This window comes from Rhinolophus hipposideros (assembly GCF_964194185.1).
Source record: "Rhinolophus hipposideros genome assembly, chromosome: 16".
Taxonomy (NCBI): domain Eukaryota; kingdom Metazoa; phylum Chordata; class Mammalia; order Chiroptera; family Rhinolophidae; genus Rhinolophus; species Rhinolophus hipposideros.
The window spans coordinates 21,778,337-21,804,359 of NC_138062.1; the positions used below are offsets into that span (position 1 = coordinate 21,778,337).

Consider the following 26,023-nt stretch of genomic DNA (forward strand, 5'->3'; position numbering starts at 1 on the left):
TTGAAGAGGTGGGGAAAAATCCACACCATTGGCACTGACAACTGGCATAACACACTTGATAAGAAATAAATGGAGAGAAGCTGCAGCTCTCTTAGCCTGAAGTTCAGTTTAGTTGGGGCAACACAGACCAGCCTGAAATTTAATAGGTAGATTCTGGAAATAAGAAGGCCATAGAAGAGTTTGATAACCCCTGCACACATCTCAAGTAACTGGGCAACAATGGGAATAAACAGGCAAAACCAAGAATACCAGTGGAAAGTAAAATATGAGGCAGACACAAAGTTGAACATTGAATGTGCTCCCCAAACCACATAGACATACACTGGCGGAGGGCTCAAGGTATTTGAATACATACTCTGTCTAATCATAGGCTGACAACTAAGTTATACAGATCAGAGATGACATTTTGAGGAGTCACTCTAAAAAAAATTAATAATTAAAACAATAACTGAGCAGAGAAATGAATAGCCAAACACCATGAGGGAGACAGATCAGATTCCACATATTAAGTGCAGGTAGGTAACTAAACTATTAAATAAATACACCCTTGGAGTAGAGGAGGTCAGAATCCCTAGTTGCAACAACATGTTATCTAAAATGTCCAGTATTCAATAATAAAACAACAACAAAAATAAACCCTTCAAATAAATAGGAAAGTGTGAACCATACTCAGGGAAAAAAAGCAGTCAATAAAAACTGACTCTGAATGGACTAGCAGACAAAAACCTCAAAGATGCTATTATGCATATGCTCGAATAATTGAAATAAATTGTATTTTAAAAATTAAAGAAAAATATGAAAATTACTCAAAATGGGGATTATCAAGAGAAATGGAATCTACGAAAATTTAAATGGATTCTAGAGTACAAAAATATAACAAAAAAATGAAAAAGAAAATTACAAAATGGGCTCAGCAACAGATTTGAGAAGGCAGCAGGGAGAAACTGAAACTTGAAGATAGATCAATAGATATCCACCTTTTTTTTAATTTATTGGGTTGACAATTGTTAATGAAATTACATAGATTTCAGGTGTACAATTCTGTATTACATCATCTATAAATCCCATTGTGTGTTCACCACCCAGAGTCAGTTCTCCTTCCATCATCATATATTTGAAATAGATATCCACTTTTAAGAACACATTGAAAAAATAAACAAACACGGTCTCTCAGACAGCACTAGGATAACCTTATGTGTACTAATATAAATTTAACAGGAGTCCTAGAAGGCAAGAAAAGAGAGAAAAATGTGTGTGGGGGGGAACAAACCAAAAAAAGTCAGAAAAATTGACAAATTTGATGAAAAACATTAATCTACAGACCCAAAACATTCAATGAACCTGAAGTATGATAAACACAAAGTGATCCATGATCCACACCCATTTCTGTTGTTTAAGCCACTCAGTGTGTGGTATTTATGGCAGCCCTAACAAACGAATATACCAGGAGATGCCTCTGTTGACAGATGATATTGCAGATCCAGTGGACACTCCACATGTCATTACATAAATGCCCTCCATCTGTATTTAGCCACAACCACAAAAAAAGAGAATGAAAAGCCAAATGGACTTAAATTTTGGTGGTTGGAGGCCAGAAATAAAAATTAACTCCTTATAGAAAAACAGTGAGTTCATGGACTGAGATTTGTACCAGCAATGTAAATATACACTGGAATCACATTTTTATTATATAAAAATGGTAGCCAGATTGCCAGACACTTTCCCCAAATGTTCGTGATGGCACTAAGACATCGTTATAACAACTGGGTATCTAGTCTAGTTGACCTCTAGTCAGTAGCCACATATCATCCTGGAACATAAAATCTCCAGTATTTTTAATTTCTTCTTTTGTTTATAGTGTGTATTTTCAAAATTTTTACAATAAAAATGTGTTAAATTTCTTTTTTATAAGTTACTTAAAATGAGGCTTTAATAACACTCTACCTCTAATACATCTGCATTGTTTACCATCAGTATTTGCCAATACCTCATATTTCTTATATCCTAGAATTCAGTATCTTTTTCTAATCCTCTTTAATCCCTTTTCTACATAATTAAAATTTTATTGTTAGAGTACCTGTTCATATAAAAAACATTTAAGGAAAGTCATTATATGCTTCCTATTCAATAACATAAAGCCATATCTTGAGAACATAGCAGCAAATGCAGTATTATCTATTTGTGGTAAACAAAGCTACTGTGTTTCCCCGAAAATAAAACCTATCTGGACAATCAGCTCTAATGTGTCTTTTGGAGCAAAAATTAATATAAGACCCGGTATTATATTATGTCATATTAGACTATATTATATTATATTACATTACATTACATTATATAAAACCCGGTCTTATATTATAGTAAAATAAGACCGGGTCTTATATTAATTTTTGCTCCAAACGACGCATTAGAGCTGATTGTCTGGCTAGGTCTTATTTTCGGGGAAATGCGGTATGCTCCAAGGAGCAGGAGACCCAGGATATAGTTACAATTTGTCACTAGCTAGTCAGGGAATCTGAAATAATTCACATTCTATTCCAGGCCATAGTTTCTTCAGATGCACAGGACATGTCAGGTTAAATAACATCCAAGCACCTTCTATGTTTTTTTATTTTAAGATTTTTGTCTAAGACTCCACAATGAAAATGAATTTGTCTTCATTGTTGTTTTTAGTTCAATTTCAGAAAATCAACTAAAAGTTCTATTTAGATGTTGGGAAAATATTGGACAACTTTTCAAGATTAAGTTTCTAAAAATTAGGCAGATGTGAGAATTGATAATATGTACTATTCTATTTTCCTTGTTTTCACATAGGCTATTCTATTGTTATTAGTTTCATTCATTGAGATTTAAATGAATCCCAAGTAAAGGTTCTCATGTTTGCACAGCCTTCACCTTTTAATATGAGCCTATACATGCAGCCTAAAGTTGCTTCACTCTCCCAAAAGAAGACTTTCAGATGAAAATCATGTCCTCAGTCACAAAATTTTTTCGTTACCATAGTGATAAGAATAAAATTTTTTTTAAAAAGCTAAAAATACCTGAACACATAGTTTTAAGAATTTGACCTACTTGGTGTCATACACTGAAGAAGTTAATCAACTGAATTAACTGCATATGCGTTAGGTGAAATATTCTACTGGATGAAAAAATGCGTAGGTTGCACATCTGGAGCTATTATCCACAATCAAAGAAGTCAGTATGAATGAAGATGACTGACAATGTAAAATGCATAAAATCAGATTCTCTTAAAAAGGGACTATACTCCAGAAGCAAGTAGAAAACCATTAATCTAGCTCCATTTCCCCCAAATTTTATTTTCTTTCCATTGCTTAGAACATTCCATTTTAGATGAAAGCTTCTCATGCACGGAAATAATTTTTCTAATTGGATATATAATAATTGGACATATACTTAAAATTATGTTAGAGTGGCTCCTTTCTATAAAGGAAAGCTTCCCAATTTTAGGCATTATAACAAAACAATATGATTTTAAACTAAGTTTTCTTTTGAAAATTCTAGTTTTCGTAAGAAATTTAATAGACCCATTCATTTACAGAAAACCTTGAACTAGTCTATGAAAGATCAATGAAAGGCAGTACTAGCTATCAAAAATGTTGCAATCATCCATCCAATTATGTTTTCATGATATTGACTTTTAAAATGTCTCCCATAGTAAAATGGAAAGAGCATTGAACTCTTAAAGAGACCAGGGATAAAGTTCCAGCTCTATTAATGAACATAGAAAAGTCTCTTTCTAAATCTCAGTTCTTTCATCTGTAAAATAAGCATAAACAGCATATCATTTCCTCTAGAACACAGATCATTATAATAATCAAGAGAGATGATGTGGGTGGAAACCAATGAATGACATTAAATAAATAACCTCTATAAAAAATAAGACATTATACAATTAGGTTCAACATTTAAACATTTCAAAGTAAAAAAATAATTATGAAAATGTATTTTCATAATTATTTAAGTATACTTAAGAATTACTTAAGAATAATAATAGCAAACATTTATTGAGCACTTATAACACATATTTTACATGAATTATTTCATTTAAACCTCACACCAGCCCAGTGATTTAGATAGTATTATCTTCCTTTTATAGTTGAGCAAAATGAGTCATGTCAGAGATACATTATCCAACAACATACAAATAGTAAATAGTAGAGCCAGGAATGAAACCAGGGAAGCTAATTCCAGAGCTATGCTCTAAATCTAAGCCTTTATGATATACTCCAAAATAATCAATAGAGAAATATATCTTTATGAAACTGTTAATTTGAAAAGAACTTATATTTTAAATTACTAACAATATCAGAATAAGTTTCTGAAGTGCCTAATTGATTCTATTTTGCTGCATTTATTTTTTTCATATTATTATTATGCTTTATAAAGTGGAAACAATTCAGTGGACAACATAAACATATTATAGATCATCAATATGACAGATTATTACTCAATTATAAATAATGCTGTAAAAAAATAAATTTGTGACTTGGAAACTTATGAGTATGGTTAAGCCAAAAAAAAAAAAAGCATATTTTCAAACATGCAGAAGGTAATCTCAATTTTCATAAAAATGTCACTTGCACAGAAAAAACCTGGAAAGAGAGACATCACGTGTTCATCATTGCTATTTCTTAACAAGTTTATGTATTTCTATATTCCCAAATTTTCCATAATAAATATTTGATGTTTTTTGTCACGAGGAAAAATGTTACTTAAACATTCAGCCTTGCTCTGATGACGGAAGATAAAATGAGATGAATGCCTCTGCCAGTCTGCGAACAACATTTAGAAACATATTTAGAAATAGTCTAGAAACGTGTTCTAGAACCAGGGATACAGCAGTGGTAAAGCGAAGCCCATAGATAAGGAATTCAGTAAATTTACACGAAGAACTAATGAAGGAAGAGAACTTCAAACCTATAATGGATCTTTAACCTTGTCCCTCTGACCTTAATCACACCTTCTTACAGGCCTGTGAGCCCTACTCCTCTATTTAAAAAGGTCCTGCTATTTTTTGTTTTGTTTGTTTACCTTTTCTTCTCAGTTAAACTGTGGCTACATCCATCGATCATCTCTAAACATGGAAGTAAGCCATAATAGTACTATCGACGTAGAAAGAAACATTGAGAATAATCTCAAGGAGCTAAGGAAAATTCATTGAGATTTCCCACATCATGGAGACAATTTCCACTTCCATACTAGTGTTTAGAGGAAAGAGGAATGTCACTCCATTCAAATTATTAAATATCCTTATAAAATACTATCTTTTCATGTACTTACTGTTCAAAAAAGAAATGATTTTCTGACTGTAAAATTCTATGTATTGAAATAGTTTACAATGTTTACACATTCAAACTTGGCTATATTATTTAGTACCAAATTTACAATCCAGGAGAAAGCTTTTTAGCATCGGTATTTAAATTACGGTGGTTTAAAATATACTCGGTTCGATATAACTTATATCAAACAATATATTAAAAGCATAAAAATTTAAAATCATCTCCTCCATCCACATAAAAAAAAACTTTATTGTATGAACCTCTTTTAACTTTTACATCTTTCTTCTTATATATTAAAATCAGATTTTAAAAAATTTGAGGAAAACGACTTATAAGACAAGTTTAATAAAAGTTAGAGAAGGAAGGAAAGAACAAGAAATAGACAGGAAGGAACGAAGAGAAAGGAAAAGCAGGAGGAAAGGAAAAAAATGAGAAACTACTCACCCCACTGGATCAGGTCACAAACATGATCAATTTGCTGCTGGGATGGGTAATGACCACAGTCGTTGAAAAACTTAAGGAGGTCACTTCTTTGCAATCCTTGCCAATCTTCTCTCTTGGCAAACATTGTTTCATAGACTAAAAGGGGCGGGGGGGAAAGATGAAAGAAAATATTTTCTTTGTAAATAATATATCAAGTACAAACCATCTAAAAGTTCCATCTGGATTTGAAGAAACTGTAAGCCCAGTTTTAATTGTATGTCTAGTGATAAGCCTCCATGTTTGGAGGAGCAGTATGCCAACCTCCTGGGGAAGATTAGAAGGAAACGAGCTGGCTTCTCCCTCTCACATTCTGCAGGAGCAAAACTGGGACTTGCATCCCCAAGGAGAACATCAGCATCTTCCGGCCTGGTTTACATGACAACTCTCCATTAACACTACATACGTGAACGCTCACTGCATCAGTGTCAGGATTCCTGGAGGCCTGACTTCTGCTGACCCATTTCAGTATTCATTGTTTATTACTTCTGCTAATTTTGCATCATTTTTTGACTTCTACCTATGTGTATGGCTGATTCCACTGAATTGGTTGTTCTACTACTGATTTTGCCACTAAATGGAAAAATGTCTTCTTTTTGCTCATTGACCTCACATATTCCTACTTCCTAGTTCCTAGTATTTTGCTACTCCTGGCTCAAGGCTATCACAGACACCCATTTAGTTGGGCCATCCCTCCCCTATCTCCTATACTTGGCATTAGATAAGGTTTAGATGATGACCAAGAGAATCTATGCATACATTTTGTTAGTGTAGTTTTCCATAAATATTTTATTTTGTCTTTTCAAAAAGATAATACTGAGTCTCCATTCTTAAATATACGGATTAGCCCCATGAAGCTGATGGTTAATCAGCATTTACAGGATGACAGGGCTTGCCTCAGTATATGTTTAGCTCTGAAATAGGTGCTGATCAGTGACAAAGCACTGAAGTGGTTTCTCACAGAAGTTAATGTATATCCTGGCATTCAGCCATATGAACCTCAGCTTTCTATTCATTCATTCATTCATTCATTCATGCATCCATTCGTTCAGCTGAGGTGGGCAGTCATGAGACAGCAACAAAGTCAACAAGTGTTTAGTAATTGCCTAAATATGAGTAGCTATTCCAGCTCCTGAAATACAGTAGTAAAATAAATGTAAATTCATGTTTAATATATCTATGCCTTTGTCTCTCTTTTCAAATAAGCAGACTAGAGCAGTTGCTGTAAGTGTCCCCATCCATATTGCCTTATCCATTACATTGCTGTGCGTTCTGACCTGACTTATCCGCATCTCTTTGCCTTCCCTCTGGCTGTGGTACTTCCCTCTGCCCACCTGTGCAGCAAGTGAGACATGCCAGGGAGTTAAGGCTCCCCCTGGACTGGCCCGCAACCAGTGGAGTTGGTGGATAAGAACCCAGCATTTGTGGTGCATTGCCTACACGGTTCCAAAGAGGAATTAAGTTCCAGGTGCACACATGGTAATCTGTTTGATAATACACTCTTTTTTTATTATTATTTCATCACTTCCCTGTCTCTCTTCTCCATTCTAACAGTAGTTCCCAGGATCAACTCACAAATAAGTTAGTTGTACATGAATTCTTGTCTCAGGGTCTGATTCTGAAGAAATGAAAACTAACGCACAAAGAACATCACTTTTTATTTAACATTAAATATATTTATCCTTGAAAACTTATATAGACCTTTATGAGTTTTTCTTTGAATCAGTCAAGTTTGGATGTTTCTCACTAGATCAGACTGATGCCCATATTAACATTATGGCTTTGTAACTACATTGATAGATAACAATGTCCTTAACCTGTATATTATGCCCTAAAAGCAAACATTCAGCAACATACTAGCAGAATTAATATTGTAGGCAGGTGTCATTAGGGTTGATATGAAACTTAAATTGTGAAAATTAAAATGAAAATTTCTGGCCAATGAAAGATGCATTCAAAAGGTGCATAGATATCTGCCAGATATCAAATCCCCCAATTAGCAATCAAAATATGGAAAGGATGGAGAATTGTCTAAGGAACATGAAGACAAATAACAATTTGCAAATTCTGTGGCCTTTAGAGTTACTTCAGACCTCAAGGAAATGGATGTCTTGGCTGGTAAGTCTTTAAATCGTTCATTTAGCTAATTCTCTTGTACTGTTCAGATCCTATGCTGCACAGAGCACCATTTGCCCTAACTGGACTCCTCTATGTCCTCGTCTCATGTCAGCCTATTCTCAAAAAAAACTGCCAGAATGATGTGTTCAAATATGAAACCCACCTTGGCCCTTGGTTCACAGCCCTCCACAGCTCTATGAAGGTAAAATCCAAAGGCCTTTTATAAAGCCTGATACAACCTTGCTCCCACTCGTGTCTCATTTTGCTCTGCTCTGGCTCACAAACTCCATTCCAGGGATAGTCTCCTGGCTTCCTCCATCGTAACAGTCTCTGGGTTTTTATCTTTGTGCTTTCTGCTCTCTTAGAGTAGAACATTCTTCCTCCCCTTCCCCCCTGACCCACCCCTCATTTTCTTTAAGGTGTTTACTCAAAGTGCATCTCACCTAGAAACCACCAGAGTCAAGGCTGGAAAACATAGCAACATAGGATTCCCCCCCAAAACAACTGAGAGATTATTTTTACATGCAAAAATAGTGAAATCTGTAGCTACAAATCAAGGAGAAGAAGTCATGTAATGGACGTAAAACTAAGATAAATAAGCAAGATTCTATAAGGTAAAAAAAACTTAATTTAGTGGCAGAGTTTTAGGGATGAAGAATAACTAGTAAAAATAGCAGGAGCATTTTGAAAAAGATGTGTAATTTAGAAGTTGGTTGCTAAAAATAAAATGAGTAGAAAGGTCATCGGTATAATAACTATAAGTTCCTAGTACATATTTTGATAAATATTAATATAGCTCTACATTCATACTATGGAATATAAAATTAATATGCACAAAAGAGTATTAAGAATACCTTTCTGATTATTAACTAGAGTTAATAATACTGTATTCATATTTGAAAGTTCTTAAGAGAGTAGATCTTAAAAGTTCTATATAAGACAAAACATTTTCTAACATGTATGGTAACGGATGTCAACTAGACTTACTATAGTGATCATTTCACAATATATACAAATATCAAATCATCATGCTTTATACCTGAAACCGATATAATATCATGTTGTATGTTCAATTATACCTCAATTCCAAAAGGACTGCAAAAAATAAAAGAATATCTTTCTGAATTTTGTATTAGTGGGTGGAGAGTTTATGTACAAAAGTCTTAAAATCTGAGTGCATACAAGTGCGATCTCTCCTTCTCTCTCACTTTTTTAAAGGGTATTTAAGTAGAAGGAGTGCCAGGAGCTTCCTAATGAGAGAAGGGTTTTCTGTTTCTCTGCCTCTCTCTCTCACTTGCTTTCTTTTCCTCCCTTCCTGTTCCTAACTTTTCATCTCGCCAACACTTTGCTCATATATAATCATGCATAAGCTATATACATAACTGTGGATAACAGAGTATATTGTCAGTATTATTTTGAACACATTATTTCAAAATAATTCATTTTCTCTGACATTCACTGTGGATCTGGTCAAGCTCCTGGAGGTAAATATCACAATATTGTGGTGCCCCACACCCCCTTTCCTGGGTCCCCCTGGAATTTTTAACTCTAAGAGTTGTCCACACTGAGCCTCCAGTCATTCATCAATTACTGTCCATTTTCCTCCCCTGGCCCTGGTTGTCACATCAGTTTGTGCTTGTGAGTCTCTGCTCTGAGAAGCTGTGACTTCTGATATTCATATGTCTATCTCTTCAATCTTGGGGGCAGCAGCTTGCCCTGTGTCCTCCCTTATTTTACAGATCCAAGATGAGTTGTTGATATTTTAGTCTGTTCAGCTATTTCACTTGTTGTTAAACATGGAGTGGAGATTTCCAAGCTCCTTACATGCAGAACAAGAAACCAGAAGTCCTCATTTATTACTTTTTAAATCAAGAAACTGTAATATCCATCTTAATCCTAATACTGAATTTATTAAAAACAAGAGAAATAAGGATCTCTGAAAGTTAACATATAGATTGGGGAATTCATTCCCTGGACAGAATTTCAACACTATCAAGTGTTATTCTGTTAGCAATAAGTAATTTTTCTTTGGGGAGCTACCCCTCCCCCAATGGATACAGCCTCTGTGCAACTCTCAAGCGAAGTTCTCTGCTCTCCCATTGCAAACTGTTGGACACATGACTCAAGCTAAACCAACCAGGCACTTGCCCTGAAATTTGAATTTAAAGCATAGGAACAAAAAGGCTTATAGTGAGGCAATAGGAGGAGATCCAAGATGGCAGAGCAGTTAAAAAGTATGCTTGCCTTATCAGGTGAACATATTAAAATTACAACTAAATTATAGAACAATCAACTGGGAGAACCATCTGAAGTCTAGGTGACCAGAAGTTTTATAACTAAGGACATAAAGAAGAAGCCATGTGGAGACTTGTAGGAGATGCAGAGACACAAAACGGGCTGGTCCCACATGTGGTGGTTGAAAATTGGGAGAGGTATCTCAACCACAGAGGTTTCCCACGAAGGAGCGAGGGATCCCAGCTCCCACACCAGGTTCCCCAGCCCAGAGTACTGGTGCCGGGAAGAGGAACTCTCACAACTTCTGGATGTGAAAAACAGTGGGGATTCTGATCATCCCAGTGGAGTGGAAGACTGTAGGGAACCCAAATATTCTCCTAAAAGGCCTCGGCAGGCACTCATACTGGGCTCTGGTGGAGGGGTGGTGGCTCTGGGGGCATCAGAGACACATGGGGAGACACTGAGGTGTGTAACTTTAGGGCAAGGACTGGAGGGACAATCCTCATTTTCCCTATATGGGGTCCTTCTCCTGTGCAGCAAATAGATGGGTGCCAGCTTTCTTGTGTTGAGCCCACCCCCACAGGCTAAATATGAGTCTGATTGGCCTGGTAAGCTCCACCCTGCTGACTCAGTGAGTGTCTCACCAAGGAGGCTTTATCAATGGCTGAACCTTACAGGAGTGGCCACAGGCTTTGGAGTATCCTGGCTTTCTGCAGAGCTCCCCAAGACCTGGTACTAGTGGCAGCCATTCTAGGCTCATAGCGTGGCCTCTCTCATGCACCTCCAGGTACAGCACAGGCAGTGACCAATTGTGGATGGCTTTGTACCTCCTACCAGGTATTCCCCAGCCAGTCACAGGCAGTGACTGACCTGGACCTGCACCAGAGTGCCTCCTAAGAGGCCCCAGGAGCAACATACTTGGAGATTGGCTTCAGAACGCAGCAGAACACCACCCAATTAGCCCCCAAGCAGCACAAAGCCCCCAAGGGCGGTCTCAATGCACCAGAGCCCACTGGGGTGAACCCCAATCTATGGGGCAAGGCCCCCACACAGCAGCCCATAAGCAGGGGATGTGGCCAAACCCCACAGCCAATTAGCCTGAAGTTCAATACTACTGCCTGAGATGCCAACAGCAGTCAAGGCTCAACTATAATAGGAAGGCAAAACACACAAGGGACACTCATGAAGCACCCACCTCAGGTGACCAGGGAGACTGGGCCACTGGGCCCCACAGGGCAATTACTACATAAGGCCACCTGGGCAAGACTGGAAGACATAGCAGTCCTGCCTAATACATAGAACCAAACACAGAAAGGCAGCCAAAATGGGGAAACAAAGAAATATGTCCCAAACGAAAGAAAAGAAGAAAACTCCAGAAAAAGAACTAAACAAAATGGAGGCAAGCAATCTACCAGAGGCAGAGTTCAAAACAATGGGTATAAGGATGCTCAAGGAACTTAGTGAGAACTTCAACAAAGAGATAGCAAGCATAAAAGAAAGGACACACAAACCATAAAAAAACAACCAATCAGAAGCAAAGAATACAATAACTGAAATGAAGAATGCAATAGAAGGAATCACCAGGAGATGAGATGGAGCAGACGGGCAAGTCAGTGATTTGAAAGACAAGGTAGCAAAAAACAGCCAGTCGGAACAGCAAAAAGAAAAAAGAATCCAAAAAATGAGGATTGTTTAAGAAACCTCTGGGATAACATCAAGCCTAAAAACATTTGCATCATAGGGGTACCAGAAGGAGAAGAAAGAAAGCAAGAAATTGAGAACCTATTTGAAGAAATCATGACTGAACACTTTCCTAACCTTACAAAGAAAACAGACATACAAGCCCAGGAAGCGCAGAGACTCCAAAACAGAATGAATCCAAACAGGCCCACACCAAGAAACATCATAATTAAAATGGCAAAGGTTAAAGACAAAGAGAGAATCTTAAAAGCAGCAAGAGAAAAGAAACAATTAGTTACCTACCATGTTTCCCCGAAAATGAGACCTAGCCAGACAATCAGCTCTAATGCATCTTTTGGAGCAAAAATTAATATAATAACTGGTATTATATTATATTATATTATATTATATTATATTATATTATATTATATTATATTATGACCTGATTTATATTACAGTAAAATAAGATGGGGTCTTATATTAATTTTTGCTCCAAAGGATATATCAGAGCTGATTGTCTGGCTAGGTCTTATTTTCAGGGAAACAGAGTACAAGGGAGCTCACATAAGACTGTCAGCTGATTTTGTAACAGAAACTTTACAAGCCAGAAAGGATTGGCATGAAATATTCAAAGTGATGATAAACTAGGACCTAAAACCAAGAGTACTCTACCCAGCAAGGCTATCTTTTGAAATCGAGAGACAGATAGAGTTTCCCAGACAAGAGAAAACTAAAGGAGTTAATCACCACCAAACCAGTATTACAGGAATGCTACAGGAACTTCTTTAAGATGGAAAGAAAGATTAAAATATGAATAATAAAGTGCCAATAACAGCATATCTTTCAACAATTATGTTCAATGTAAATGGATTAAATGTTCCAATCAAAAGACATGGGGTGGCTGAATGGATAAAAAAACAAAACTCTTCCATATGCTATCTATAAGAGACTCACTTCAGATTGAAAGACACACACAGACTGAAAGTAAATGAATGGAAAGTTATTTGATGAAAATGGAAACAATAACAAAAAAAGCTGGAGTAACACTACTTAAACCAGACAAAATAGACTTTAAAACAAAGGCTATAACAAGAGACAAAGGAAGACCCAGTAATTCCACTTCCTGGTATTTAACCCAAACTGCTACTTCAAGGCAAAATATGTATCCATATGTTCAGTGCAACATTGTTTACAATGGCCAAGATGTGGAGGAAGGCTGGGTGTCTGTCAATAAAATAATGGGTAAAGAAGAGATGTTACATATATACAATGGATTATTGCTCAGCCATGGAAGGGAATGGGTTCTTGCCATCTGTGATGGCATGAATGGACCTGGAAGGTATTGTCCTGAGTGGACTATGTCAGTGAAAGAGAAATGCAATGTGATTTCACTTATATGTGGAATCTAAAGAACAAAATACAGTGGTACCTCGGTTTTCTAACGTGATCTGTTCGAGTTCTGAAACATTCGAAAACCAAGGCATGGTTTCCCCATAGAAAATAATGCAAAATGGATTAATCCATTCCAGACCTTTAAAGTTAACCCCTAAAACTGCAAATTTAGCATGAATTTCACTATCTAATGATGCCACAGATCCATAAAATTTATAGCGTTCGTAGACGGAAATGTTCATCAATGGAGATGCTTGAAAACTAAGGTACCACTGTACACAAACAAAACAGAAACAGACTCATAGATATAGAGAACATTTTGATGATTGCCAGGTGGGAGAGGAGTTGAGCAGGTGGGTGAAAAGGGGGAAGGGATTAAAAAATACAAATTGGTTGTTACAAAGTAGTCATAGGGAAGTAGGGTACAGCATAAGGAATACAGTCAATAATATTGTAATAACTATGTATGGTGTCAGATGGGTACTAGATTTATCGAGGTGATAGATTGGAGAGGGGCTTGGAGACAGAGTGAAAAAGGTGAAGCAATTAATAAGTACAAATTGGTAGTTAGAAAATAATCATGAGGATGTAAAGTATAGGGAATATATTCAATAGTAACATAGGTAATAACTATGTATAATGGCAGGGGTGCACTAGACTAGTTGGGGGATCACTTCTTATATAAACATCTATCCATATGCTGTGCACTTGAAATTAATATAAAATAATATTTAATATCAGTTGTAACTAAAAAATTAAAAAGGGGGGAAGGTGAAGGGCAGTAAGTGGTCCAAATTTCCCCGTATAAAACAATTAAGTCATGGGGATGTCATGTACAGCATGGGGAATATAGTCAATAATATTGTGATAGCGTGGTACGGTGTCAGATGGTTGCTAGACTTCTGGTGATCACTTCCTTAGGTATATAAATGTTGAATAACTATTGTGTACACCTGAAATTGATAAAATATTGCATGCTAACTATACTTTAATAAAAATATTTTTTAAATGAATAAAAATGAAATGAGCATGCAAAAAAAAAAAAGGCTTAAAGTGATAACAGTTTACCTAGCTCCCTGAGGCAAATAGAGATTATCCCTTATTTTTTGCTCTCTAGATCTCTAATAAAACTGTGTTTCATGTTCTGAAATTTGATTCTTGAGCTATTTTTCCTATATATTTGCCTTAAATATTCTTTTGCCTCTGGTTAGCCAGAATGAGTTTTCTATTGTTTACAAACACAAGCTCCTAATAAATTAATCCAAATGTATGAGTATAATACATCACTTTAAAATGCAGTAGCTTACAGCAATATGGTTTAACTTTGTTGTCTATGGGCTATTATATATAAATTACATGTAAAATTTCAATGGTTAAATTAATTCCAAACCTAAAATCGGATCAGAAACAAATATACCACTTACATTTTTTTCTGTCCATCCATTCCTCTAGTTCTGTAAAGTTTATAATTTGTCTTGTCCTCCAAAGACCAAGTCGACATTTAACACGTTGGATTAGTCCATGATATATGTTTATAACTGCTTTCAAATTTGGTCCATGATTCAAGGCCTATAAAATATAAACATAGACAGTAAATCTCCTTATATATTTCTGCTATTTGTATGTAATCTGATTTTGCCCCTTTCATTTCATCTGTCTTACCCAGTTTCTTAGATTATGGAAGTGTTTATTAATGTTTCTTCCCTAGGTTGGTTAAATACATGCAATTTCTCACTATAGTGAGATAATCTCCCTGACCTTCAAAGAATTTTATTATGAGTTACTTTGTCATCCGATACTCAGACTTTCCATAGAATAGCGGTTTCAGTGATGGATACTTTCATAGGGCCTTCCTAGGTTGGTGCCCAGATTTCTATAATATTTAGCCCAGTCAGCCCGAGGAAAAAAAAGGTTTTATTATTCTGTAATGGATGAATCTTGCCTAAGCCATCTACTCTGGGTCCTCAAATCCTTGTATTTTCTTCCTTTTGAAAACTGTATATTCATGTCTTTTACCAATTTTTCACTGGACTTCTTCAGGTTTTTCTTGTTGATTTTTAAAATCTCTGAATGTTAAAAAAAATTAACTTTTTAACATTATGTTCAAATCTTGTTTTATCAACTAATCTTTTATATTTGACTATATCTTTCTGCATATGAATTTTCTACATTGTAACACACTTCAAAAAATTTTTAAGTATTCACCTATTTCAGGACTTTTTTCATTTCTAAGTAGCCAGTTCCATTTTATTTATCAATTCAATTATGTTTACATTTTCTAGCTCATTAGTTTCCTACTTATCGTTATTACTTATTACTTATCCTTATTACTTATTACTTATTACTTATCCTTGCTCTTGACTTTTTAAATTAAAGCATTAATTCATCTATTTTCATTATTTTTTAAGAATGTATTTAATGTTGATGAACTTTCCTGAGTCAGCTTTCTTTTGATGTGCTTTGTATACCATGTTACAAGTGAAAAAACTGAAGCATAAAATCTCTCAGTAATTTTCCCAAAATCCCATAGCTAGTAGGTTACAGAATTGGTTTTGAAACCATAACAAGAGCACTCCAGAGCCTACACTTTTAATTATATACTCTATTCCTCTTAACTTACTTGAATTTAGTATTTTAAACCTATTCTGTGAATTTTGTTTTCCTTTCTTTCCTAGTATATTTCTTTTTATAACACTTATGATTGTCGTTGCTTTTGTCATTTGTTTTCCCTTTTCTGTGATTCTTTAAAGGTTATTTTTAACATTTTGTTTTTCCCTTCACTTAATTTTGTGATTCTTCTCTGATCTTTTTTTTAAAATTCTATGATTAATCCTATATTGCTTACTTGATCAACATTAGCAATGAAATATTTCTTAATTTTGCCTGAATGAAAAAAATTAATCAGCATAATGTCACTACTTTCCTTTTCTCCTCCTTCCATCTGAATTCCATCAGAATTCAGGCAGATTCTAAATATTTGCTAATTTCTTTCACATTTAATATTCTCCAGTGCATGTTTTCCATCTGCCTTTTGTTCAATAGGCTGTTTTTTTTTTTGGGGGGGGGGGGTTAATAATGAATTGGTCACACTTCTGGAGCATTCCCCACCACATGAATCTTAGTGGGAGGCAGAACTTACCTCCTATAATTTGAAACTACAAATCAGATGCTCATGACCCAAGCCTCCTCTGTTGCTAGGATGCAGACACATGACAAAGCTTCATCCATTATCTATACCAGCCCCAGGTTTTGAATCAAAACTAATAATGCTTTTCAAAGCAAAATAGTGGGAAATCTGTGTGGAGAGTAACCATGGCAGCAATATCCATTATTCAAGGGCAGCATTCGTGGAGGCAAGAATACCCAGGATTCAGTATCTACATTAGACTCTTTCTGTGTGGGATTTGGTTGGAGTCCTGGGAGCTATGTGTGTTCATCATCCCTTCTTATTACTGAGCTTAGTTCTCAGATCTCTGCCCAATATTCTACTCAACATCTTTCTGCTTAAATCTGTCAGTAGGTTTCTTTTGCTTATAATTAAGAATCAAGCGAGGGGGGGGGATGCACAGCACAGGGGAGAGAGATTGCACATGTTGGTCAGTCTTGTTTTAAAGAGTACATTGCGGGGAGGCTGAGCGGGGCGCATGCAACAACAACTTTTGGAAGGGTGAAAAAAAAACAAAACGAATCAAGCAATGTTTTAGTTGTATCCTTAAAACGTGACCCAAAAGGTCCCTGCTTGGTATGATGACATTTGCTAAGAGAGCAGGAGCTTTGGGCAGCCACCAAAGCCAAACTGAGGGTCTTTCCCTTGGAATATAATAAACATTCTTTTGAGATACAATTTATCTTGTGAGGCAACCCTTCTCAGAGCTGATGCATTTGGAAGTTTACCTAGGAGGTTTTCATTGTTAAGAAGTGTGGTGCTTCTTATAGCATGCACTTCTTGGGTACAGAGGTACACCTCAGCTACGATGCTATGTATCCCTCAGTACGTAAATCTTCACCCGATTGCTAAACATTTCTCAAGACAGAATTTATCAGGAAAAATGTACAGATGGATGTTTACAACAGCAGTATTAAAATATAAAAGACATTGCAAATTACGAATTATAATTTTCCAATCCCTGTTGACTTAAACAGTGAATTTATCATACGTGTCACACATCAATATTTTTTTTCAAAGTTTTTTCAGTCTGCCTTTGATGGTCATGTCTTTGACAGGGTCATGTCGTTTTAAAAGATTTTAGGGAATGAATTGCTTGTTTGGAGAATTCCACTACCACATGATACTCAATGGGATTTAATTTCTTAGATTACTAGCAAGAGTAGCCCTTTTCATATTTACTAGCCATTTATGTTCCTCCTACTATGAAGTACAAGTTTATGTCATCTACCTATTTTTTCCATTATTACCATTATTATGTTTCCTATCAGTTTCTGAGATAGATGTTTGCATGTTGACATTTTTTAACTCTTGTGCAATATTTCAGCAACTGTTTCCCATAGTTCAAATGTTTAAAAATGATGTTATAAACCTATAAGCAAATATCCTGACATTTATCGATTGAAATCTAAACTTGTCTAAACACTTACATAGGACAATATCCAAAAGTGTCTTTATTCAAAAACCTTATAAAAAACAAAAAGGAAAAATGTTTTTAAATGACTAAAGCTATATACAATGAAATAAAAAAATGAATATTCTGAATAGTTATCTTAAGTGCACACACACACAAACACACACTTACAAATACATAAGCCACAAATAATATTTAGTGTGATTTCAGTATTCACTTCCCCACGCACACAGAATTAGTGAAGCCCTTAGCCACACACACATAGCTAAAGGATGTGTTTCTCTCTCCTGGGGTTTGTTCTTTTCTTTTTCAGTCCTCTTTTCTGTGTTCCCTGCTTTTTATTACTACCTGAAGCACATGCTCAATTATTCTATATCTAATTGCTTAGCATAAAGACTAAGTACACATTCTTGGCCAATTATATCACTGAATCTTGTTTTCTTCTAACTCACTCTGCAAATCCTCTGTAGCCATTCCTGATCACCGCGGACGTGGTGTCTCTCTGTAGGAATGCACCTGTGGCTCTCGACTCGGCTCCCTGCGGGGAGTGCAGCCTGACTGGCTCTACAGTATGGAAAGGGAGTTCTATCTAGCCTCTGCTTTTGGCAGGACACTTCAATATCCATATTGAGCCTGAATTGAGAAAGCACTCCAGCATTTTGCAAAGTGTTGGATCCTATTGATACCAGAATGGCCTAATGTTTTAAAGTTTCTGGAGACAGACAGACTTAGGTTTGATTCTCAAAATTTGAGTACGCCACTGGCTTGATGTATAACTTTAGACAGGTTACCTCTCTTTGCCTTAGTTTTCCTAACTACTAAAGATAATTATATAACCAAGAGGAATGTTATCACTCCAATTCTTGGTCACCGACCTCACCTGGATTCTTCAAGTGGCCTGGAAGCCACTTGTAAAGTTTTCCTAGTCATCCCTTTCTGCTATTTTCTGTAAAAACTCAATCTCCTCAAACAATCAAACTCACCATCTAAATGCTCAGTCTAAGAAAATGGCAAGGGCATTTGCTTTAAACAGAGAATAAACAGATAGCAAAGGAGAAACAAAAATAGTGCAAACGTAGGGTCCTGGCATTAGAATAAAAGTGGTCAAGAAACTGTTTGGAGTCCAGGATAAACCAGGCCTTCTGTTTGGAGACTCTTGCTTGACACAGTCAGCAAAGCAGATTATTCATAACATTTTCTTAATCCAAAGGTAGAACTTTATTTAAAAAAAACTATAGATTTATTGACCAGATGACTATTCAAATTCTACTAAATTGAATCCACATTCAAAATTGGAAACATGTTATAATATTTAACATATGCTTTACCTTGACCCGTATTCTTTGGAATCTTTTGCGTTCAAGCCACCCTCTGATAAGCGCCTGCGTGACGGTGACCATTTTAATTGTGTTTTTGGTAATCAATTTATTCCTTTTCCGGAACACTTGGAAGATATCGATGTGTGGTCCAATTCTTTTAACTTTATTGTCATGTTTATCACCTTTACTTAGACGAGATTTCAGCCTATAAATAAAATATAAAACTTGTTTTATTATGGTTAATAAGAAAAACAACATTTTTGAAAAGTCTTAAATTCATTTCAGTGGTGAATATATTGAAATATAAAATATATTGTAATTTGTACACAAACTTCAAAGACATCACCTGAACATGTCAAGAGGGTTCTCCAAAGAAGGTTGAACATGCCAGAATCAATGTAGCATGTATAAAATTCACCTTCTGAAGAAAAGAAAACCCACAAGAAAGTGAACTTGTCAAAGCTCATCCACAAACTATTCATAAGATATAGTGTCGAAGGAACAGTAGTTTCATATGACAGGGGAAGTGAGTCAAAATAACTTTTCTGTCCCAGAAGCTTTTAAACTAAAGACTACTTCAACATTATTTGGCACTGATACTCTGCTTACCAAATATCATCTGAAAATTAATTTTATTTTCCAAATGCTCTCAAATGTGAGGCACACTGGTGTATTGGTAAAGGCAAAAACTAAGGATCGCAGAAGTGAGAGATCATACTGGAAACCAGGACAAGTCCTGCAATACTGACATGGATGGTCCTTGCAGTGATGATAGACATATGAAAAAACTGCAGACTTTCTACCATGAACGTTGGTAATCTTGCATCCGCTTTTCTCCTTCATATATATATATATATATATATATATATATATATATATATATATAATATATAATATACATATATAATATACATATATATATGTTGTATTTTTTATGTGATAGTATTTTCAAAGTTTTCCAAAGTCTAGTTTCCTTGTCATGTTTAACGTACAAAAATCCTTTTATTACTCTTCATTGTGTTTGTCTCTGCATCTTTCACAGCTGAAATTGTAATGAGATACCCAGGTCAATTCACACACCAGAGCTGAGTCTTGCCCTAAAAGTGCACTGTATAGAGACCACTGAATCCCAGGGCCAATTGTCTTGATTCCCAGAGTGAATACCACTGACTCTGTTCTTGCATTATTTTTTCTGTTTGTTTTGATGCCTGCATTAAGCTGGTTTTTGATAAGTAAGTCTTGTTCTGTTTTATACACGGCCATTAGTTTCCTTCCCTTGATGACTAAATTGTTGGGAGTCTGATTTTGATTATTTGAACCCAGCCATCTAGTCTCTGTTGGATAGACAATGGTTGGTAGATGACAGGGAATCTGAACTCAGGCTTTTCCATTTGTCTTTTCTGTTAGTTTTGAAGCTTGTTATATCTTCTGAAACACCCTGTATTATATGTTGTTTGAATACCAGTATAGCTAAAATCATTCAAGAGATAATTGCGTGCCCACTAGAATGGAAATCAGCTCCAAAGCAAAAGACTTTCATACCAAGTTTTCCTCAGAGATCCCTTTTGACTCCTTGACCTTCGTACTTCCAAGTAGCCACACCTGACCAGTGAGATTTTCTCAGGCACAGAAAATTGTACTCCATATTTACTTTTGACTTATAGCTAAAGATATAGTATTAAGGCTGTTAGTTCTCTCTGTGCTTGTGTGTATAAAAGACAAAATGTCCTTTCTCTCCTTGCAAAGTAATAGAAGTTAGCCTTGTATAATTTCTTGTAACTAGCTCTCTCGTATCTGTGGCTGCTTCTTTCTCTCGTTCCCTCTCTTGAGAAAACTTTTGTAGATTAATGAGTCAAAAATATAACATTTTAACCTCTGGATAAATATCTTATTTAAATAGACAAAGCTACCAGAAAAGGCAAAAAAAAAAAAATGAAGCAACGTTTGCTGTTTGTTTGTTTAAATTAAGACTGATTTGGAATAGCTTAGAGAAGGATTTTTGCTTGGTTAATATAACATTTTTTAAGAATGAGTCTCAATGTATGAGGTAAATGGAATGGAGATAAAATGGTAATGATTATTTCTGGCTTGTCCAGAGTTTCAAGACCTACTACCTAAGAAATTTAAAGGATTCTGAGGTCATGACTTTTTCTCTCTCAGAAAAAAGAAATAGAGAGATATTATAGAAATACCCAAATGAGCCAAGTTTATACCCAAAGTTCCATGTTCTAGCAACAAGGTATGAGGAAATCTTAAACTGATATGTGCAATTGATTGCAAGGTTTGATATGTGATGTGTATTGTTGGAGCACCAGAAGCAGTCACAAAAATCCCGCTGGTCCCCTAAGTTGCCTTGAATGTTTGAATGGCACTGTGTGTGTGTGTGTGTGTGTGTGTGTGTGTGTGTGTCTGAGAGAGAGAGACAGAGAGAGAGAGAGAGAGAGAGAGAGAGAGAGAGAGAGAGAGAGAAAGAGAGAGAGAGAGAGAGAATGAATTATGAATTGCAATTAGTTGTTTGGGTTAAAAGCTATAGTTAATATGAATGACTGGAACTATAGTAAGTAAAATAATTATGAAGAAATGCAAACATGTTTACAAAATAATGTTTTGTGTTTTTTATCAACTGAGAAAGAAAAGAATTTGGTCTTAGGCCTTAGACATACGAATTTTGATAGAAGAAAGTGAACACTAGATAATTGGAAAGTTAAAAATAAAAGGAGAAATTTGAGGTTGAAGAATAATTTATAGAAGGCTTGATGGAAAGTAAACTGTATTTACACATATGGGCTTGAAAAGAAACTATAAAATATACCAAATTTTGACAGGGTTATGTCAATTTTGATGAGCTTAGTCATAAAATATGGAAGTGTTTGTGAATCCTTGATTATACAATATTACACATGTGGTATACAAAAAGTGTAGGATTAGAATTTGATTTACTTTCTGTTACATTGACAAAGTGATTTTTGAATCCACAGTCTACTCTTGACAGAAAAAAGCAGTACCTTCAATATAGTTTACCTAGAATATAAAAGTTCTTTATATCACAAAATATCCCTTTTATCATTCCTATGAATCATTTTTTTCTTCTTTGTGATCTACTTCTTGTGAAAGCTGGAATTCCTAATATTTAGTTGCATATATACACATATATATCCATAAACATATATATGTGTATATATATACATACATATGTATATATATACACATATATGTGTATATATATATGTGTGTATATATATATATATGTATATATATATATATATATATATACACTTTTTTGTTTGTTTTGGGTTTTTTTTTACTGTAAAGGCTCCACTGACTTTTGCTCATATGTTGCCTCCTCTGACAATTCTTACAACATTGTTTTCCTCAGATTCAAGCCCTAAATTTAAAAACAAACTGTTACAGTGACTTTTCAACCTATCTTTTGGATGTGTCACATGGCTGCAGGACTGTACCAACAATTTCCTTCTTCACTATATAAAAGGAGGGATGCTAGAAATGGCAAGGTGTATTTAGCATAGTTGTTGTAAAAATTAACCAAATATGGCCCTTGTATATTAGCCCCTGTGTTGTTTACTGCTTACATCAGGCTAGAACCATTAACTCATTAACCTAAAGCATGCTGGCTCCACACTCAACATTCTTAGATGTCCGATTACTTTAAACATGGCCCAACTAAACATTTAGAGTCTTCCTGCCTTGCATATCCCACAAAACCACAACCAACATCTGTTGCCATAGATAGACAAACACTGGGGCTAAAAAGACCACACCACGGTTATAGAAACTCTGTTAATTAAAGACTCCCCATCTTGCTGCTGAGTGACACCTAGATATGTAGGCCCCCTCTCTGACTTCCCTCTCCCATGGGAGTTCCCTTACCCTCTTCTCCTTCTGGGCGGTGGCTCTATGTCATTGTCCTTGAAACATCCCTTTCATGCAAAGCTATCCACGTGATGCCCAAATAAAGCTTGTTATGTGCCAGTGCTACCTCCCAGCCATGTCATGCCCTTGATTAACCCCAAGATCCTTGAACTCACTACAATGGTCCATAATTGTATTTAACTCGGCACAACACTGAGAGCTGTGTTATTTATCACAGTCCAAAATATGGAAAGAAGTGAGTGATCAAAGAGGACTTCTATCCCTTAAGATAAATATATTAACAGCTAAAACATTATTAATATAAAAGTATTAGAAGCATTCTGCAGCATATTGATTGCACTGATGGCCAATTAATACCTCCTTATATCCCTATCTTTGCAATGTGATTTTATAGCTCCACCCATCAAGAGGTGAAGTCTATTTATCTACCTATGAATCTGGGCTGGCCTTGTGAATTGCTTTGACCAATCAAATCCAATGGAGGTGATGCTCTGACAGTTTTTAGCATGTGCCCCAAGAGGCCTTACACAGTTCCATTCTCTTGGAACCTTGTATCTACATGAGAACAAGCCAGCAACCCAAAGGATGAGAGACTACATGGAGAAAAGACAAGTTGTATGCAACTCAAGTGAGTTGTACCTATTGATGATATCAGCTGAGTGTGGAACAGTTCATCAAAATTGCTTCATGAGAAATAATAGGTATTGTTTTGACATTACATTTTGTGATATTATTGCAGCAGTAGACAGCTTATACACATACGTTTATACCTAAAGGCTGAAAAAAAGTCATATTGATTTTTTAAAAAATTTTTATTCCAGAGGTAAATTATCTCTGTCCAGTAATGACACTCATGGCACACACTTTATGGGATAAACTTTTTAAAAACTTGAGGTTTGTGAATGTACTCACTGTGAGTATTATGTTCTTATTTCAAGGTGATCAATGACTAAATTCTTGTGGGGTGAATACGCATGTCCTCTATAGAGGACTCCATCCTCTCCATTCTGATATTGTTGGTTATTATACCAATAGTAAATATAATAATAAATATATACATACTAAATATATATTATGCCATCCAGTCATGTATTCAACAGGGGGCTTCTGCCTTTCTCACACTTGCAAAAAAGTGCCAGATACAAGTTACTTCTGAAATAAACATAAAAAGAATGATAGCCTTATAAAGAAAGTATTTTCCTAACAATTGATAGTAGAAGGAAAAGACTTATGACTACAGGCTTCTCAAATTAAACTGATATCATAACCATGAACCTCCTGCAACTCCTTTTGTCCAGGAACACACAACTTCATGTCTGCTTAATGCAAGATCCAAGCAGAACAAGAATTTCTCTAGGATTGAATAAACAGAGCAAATCATGATTGATATTAATTTTTAATTAAAAATATGACAAAACTCCTTTCTACGTGAGGAACTACATACAAATTTATTTGACTTTACTTGTACAAACTAGAATGAAACTTCCCTTCAATGGTATGGAAATGGTTTCAACTCATCCCTCAGAACTCTAGGGAAAAAATCCTAATGAAAATTTTAATATAGATTATAAGTTAATAAATCATCAAAAGTATGAATTCTACAGCAATTAAGAGCACATATTAATTTATTTTATTTATAAAACAATGTAGCAGAATAGTTAAATATATAAAAATGGCTCTATTGAATTCATAAGTATTTATTTATTAAGTTTTATTAAAATCAATACATTTTTTTAACCAAGGTATAACTGAAAAATCTAGTTTGTATCCATTTTCTATACAAGAGATTGCATCTAAAGGCAGGTCATTTAATTAGATGTGGTGGCTCTTATAGGAACATGGACTCACTTATAATGTAAAATGATTGCTACTAAGTCCTAGATAACCAGCCTGGTTTCTCCTCTATTGCTTAAGGAATTCCCATCTGATAGAATGTCACTTACTGACAAACAAAGAATATTGGAAAAATTGAGGATATTTAAAAAAGAGAAAATAGATGCTTATGCCATTGTACATAATATAAGTAAAACCTGGAAGAAGAAAATAAAATGATTCCTAACTCCTAAGCTCAATAGAATTGACAAGGACAATAAAAATATTCCTGCCACATAAAATTATTTTAAAAGAGTAGGGAATTTACCAACCTTCTAGAACTCATCAATCTTCTTGTCAATCAGACAGAAGTTACTGATGCCTTCATATCTTATGATTCTAATTTTGCCACCCATACAGCAAAGACATCTTTATGTTTTGATCAACATCTCTTATGCCATTTATGTTAATGAAACTGACCCAATAAAATACCAAGTTAATGATATAGAATCAAAAGTTACTGAACCAAGTTGTTTAGTCAAAACTATGCCTTGCGAGTGCAATTTAACCACAAGGTAGGGCTGAGAAAGCAAACTGACAACTTTTCTTCCCTCCCTCATAAGTAAGTACATACATAATATCTCACAGTCAGGGGAAGAAAGGCTTCTTTTATCCTGTGATAAATAAACACAGGTAATTCTGTCTAGCACTACTCTCCAAAATCATTAAAATCTCCAAAAAAAGCTACATGGGTAAAGATATTCTTTATAGTTTCATTTACAATGGGAAAAATCAGAGCTAAATATCTAAGCAAATAGTGTTATATTCAATGAATAAATTATTATAAGGTCATAAAAGTAATACTTATGAGAAAATGCTTATGATTTTGAAAGTGATATTGAGAATGAAGATATTAAATTATATTCATTATATGATTGCAACATATTTTAATGATGTATATAAATAAGGCCAGAAAGAAACATGCCAAATATTACTTGTGCCTATCTTAATGCCTCTGAATCAAAGGTGGTATCAGAAGCATCTGAGAAGTATTTCCAAGGAACTCTTGCTCAGACCTGCCCTCATAAGATTCTGACTCGTTAAATCCTCCAATAAAATAGATGATTAACACACCAGGTTGATTAAACACTAGATTGTAGAGAAGACGTTAGGTGAAAAGAAAAAAAAAAGTGATTCTTTGTTTCTTGTTTTCTATTTT

At 35.2% G+C, this 26,023-nt stretch overlaps 1 protein-coding gene across 1 annotated transcript in view; it reads right to left on the reverse strand.

Annotated features, from left to right (window-relative positions):
• The window catches only part of IQCM (IQ motif containing M), a gene marked incomplete at both ends in the record, with an annotated part of 244,370 nt that overhangs the window by 116,491 nt on the left and 101,856 nt on the right, over positions 1–26,023 (reverse strand). Inside the window, 3 exons of the mRNA XM_081077357.1 lie at positions 5,742–5,876; positions 14,627–14,771; positions 19,111–19,306. Of these exons, the coding sequence (XP_080933483.1) occupies positions 5,742–5,876; positions 14,627–14,771; positions 19,111–19,306 (476 nt within the window). The remainder of the gene's footprint in view (positions 1–5,741; positions 5,877–14,626; positions 14,772–19,110; positions 19,307–26,023) is intronic.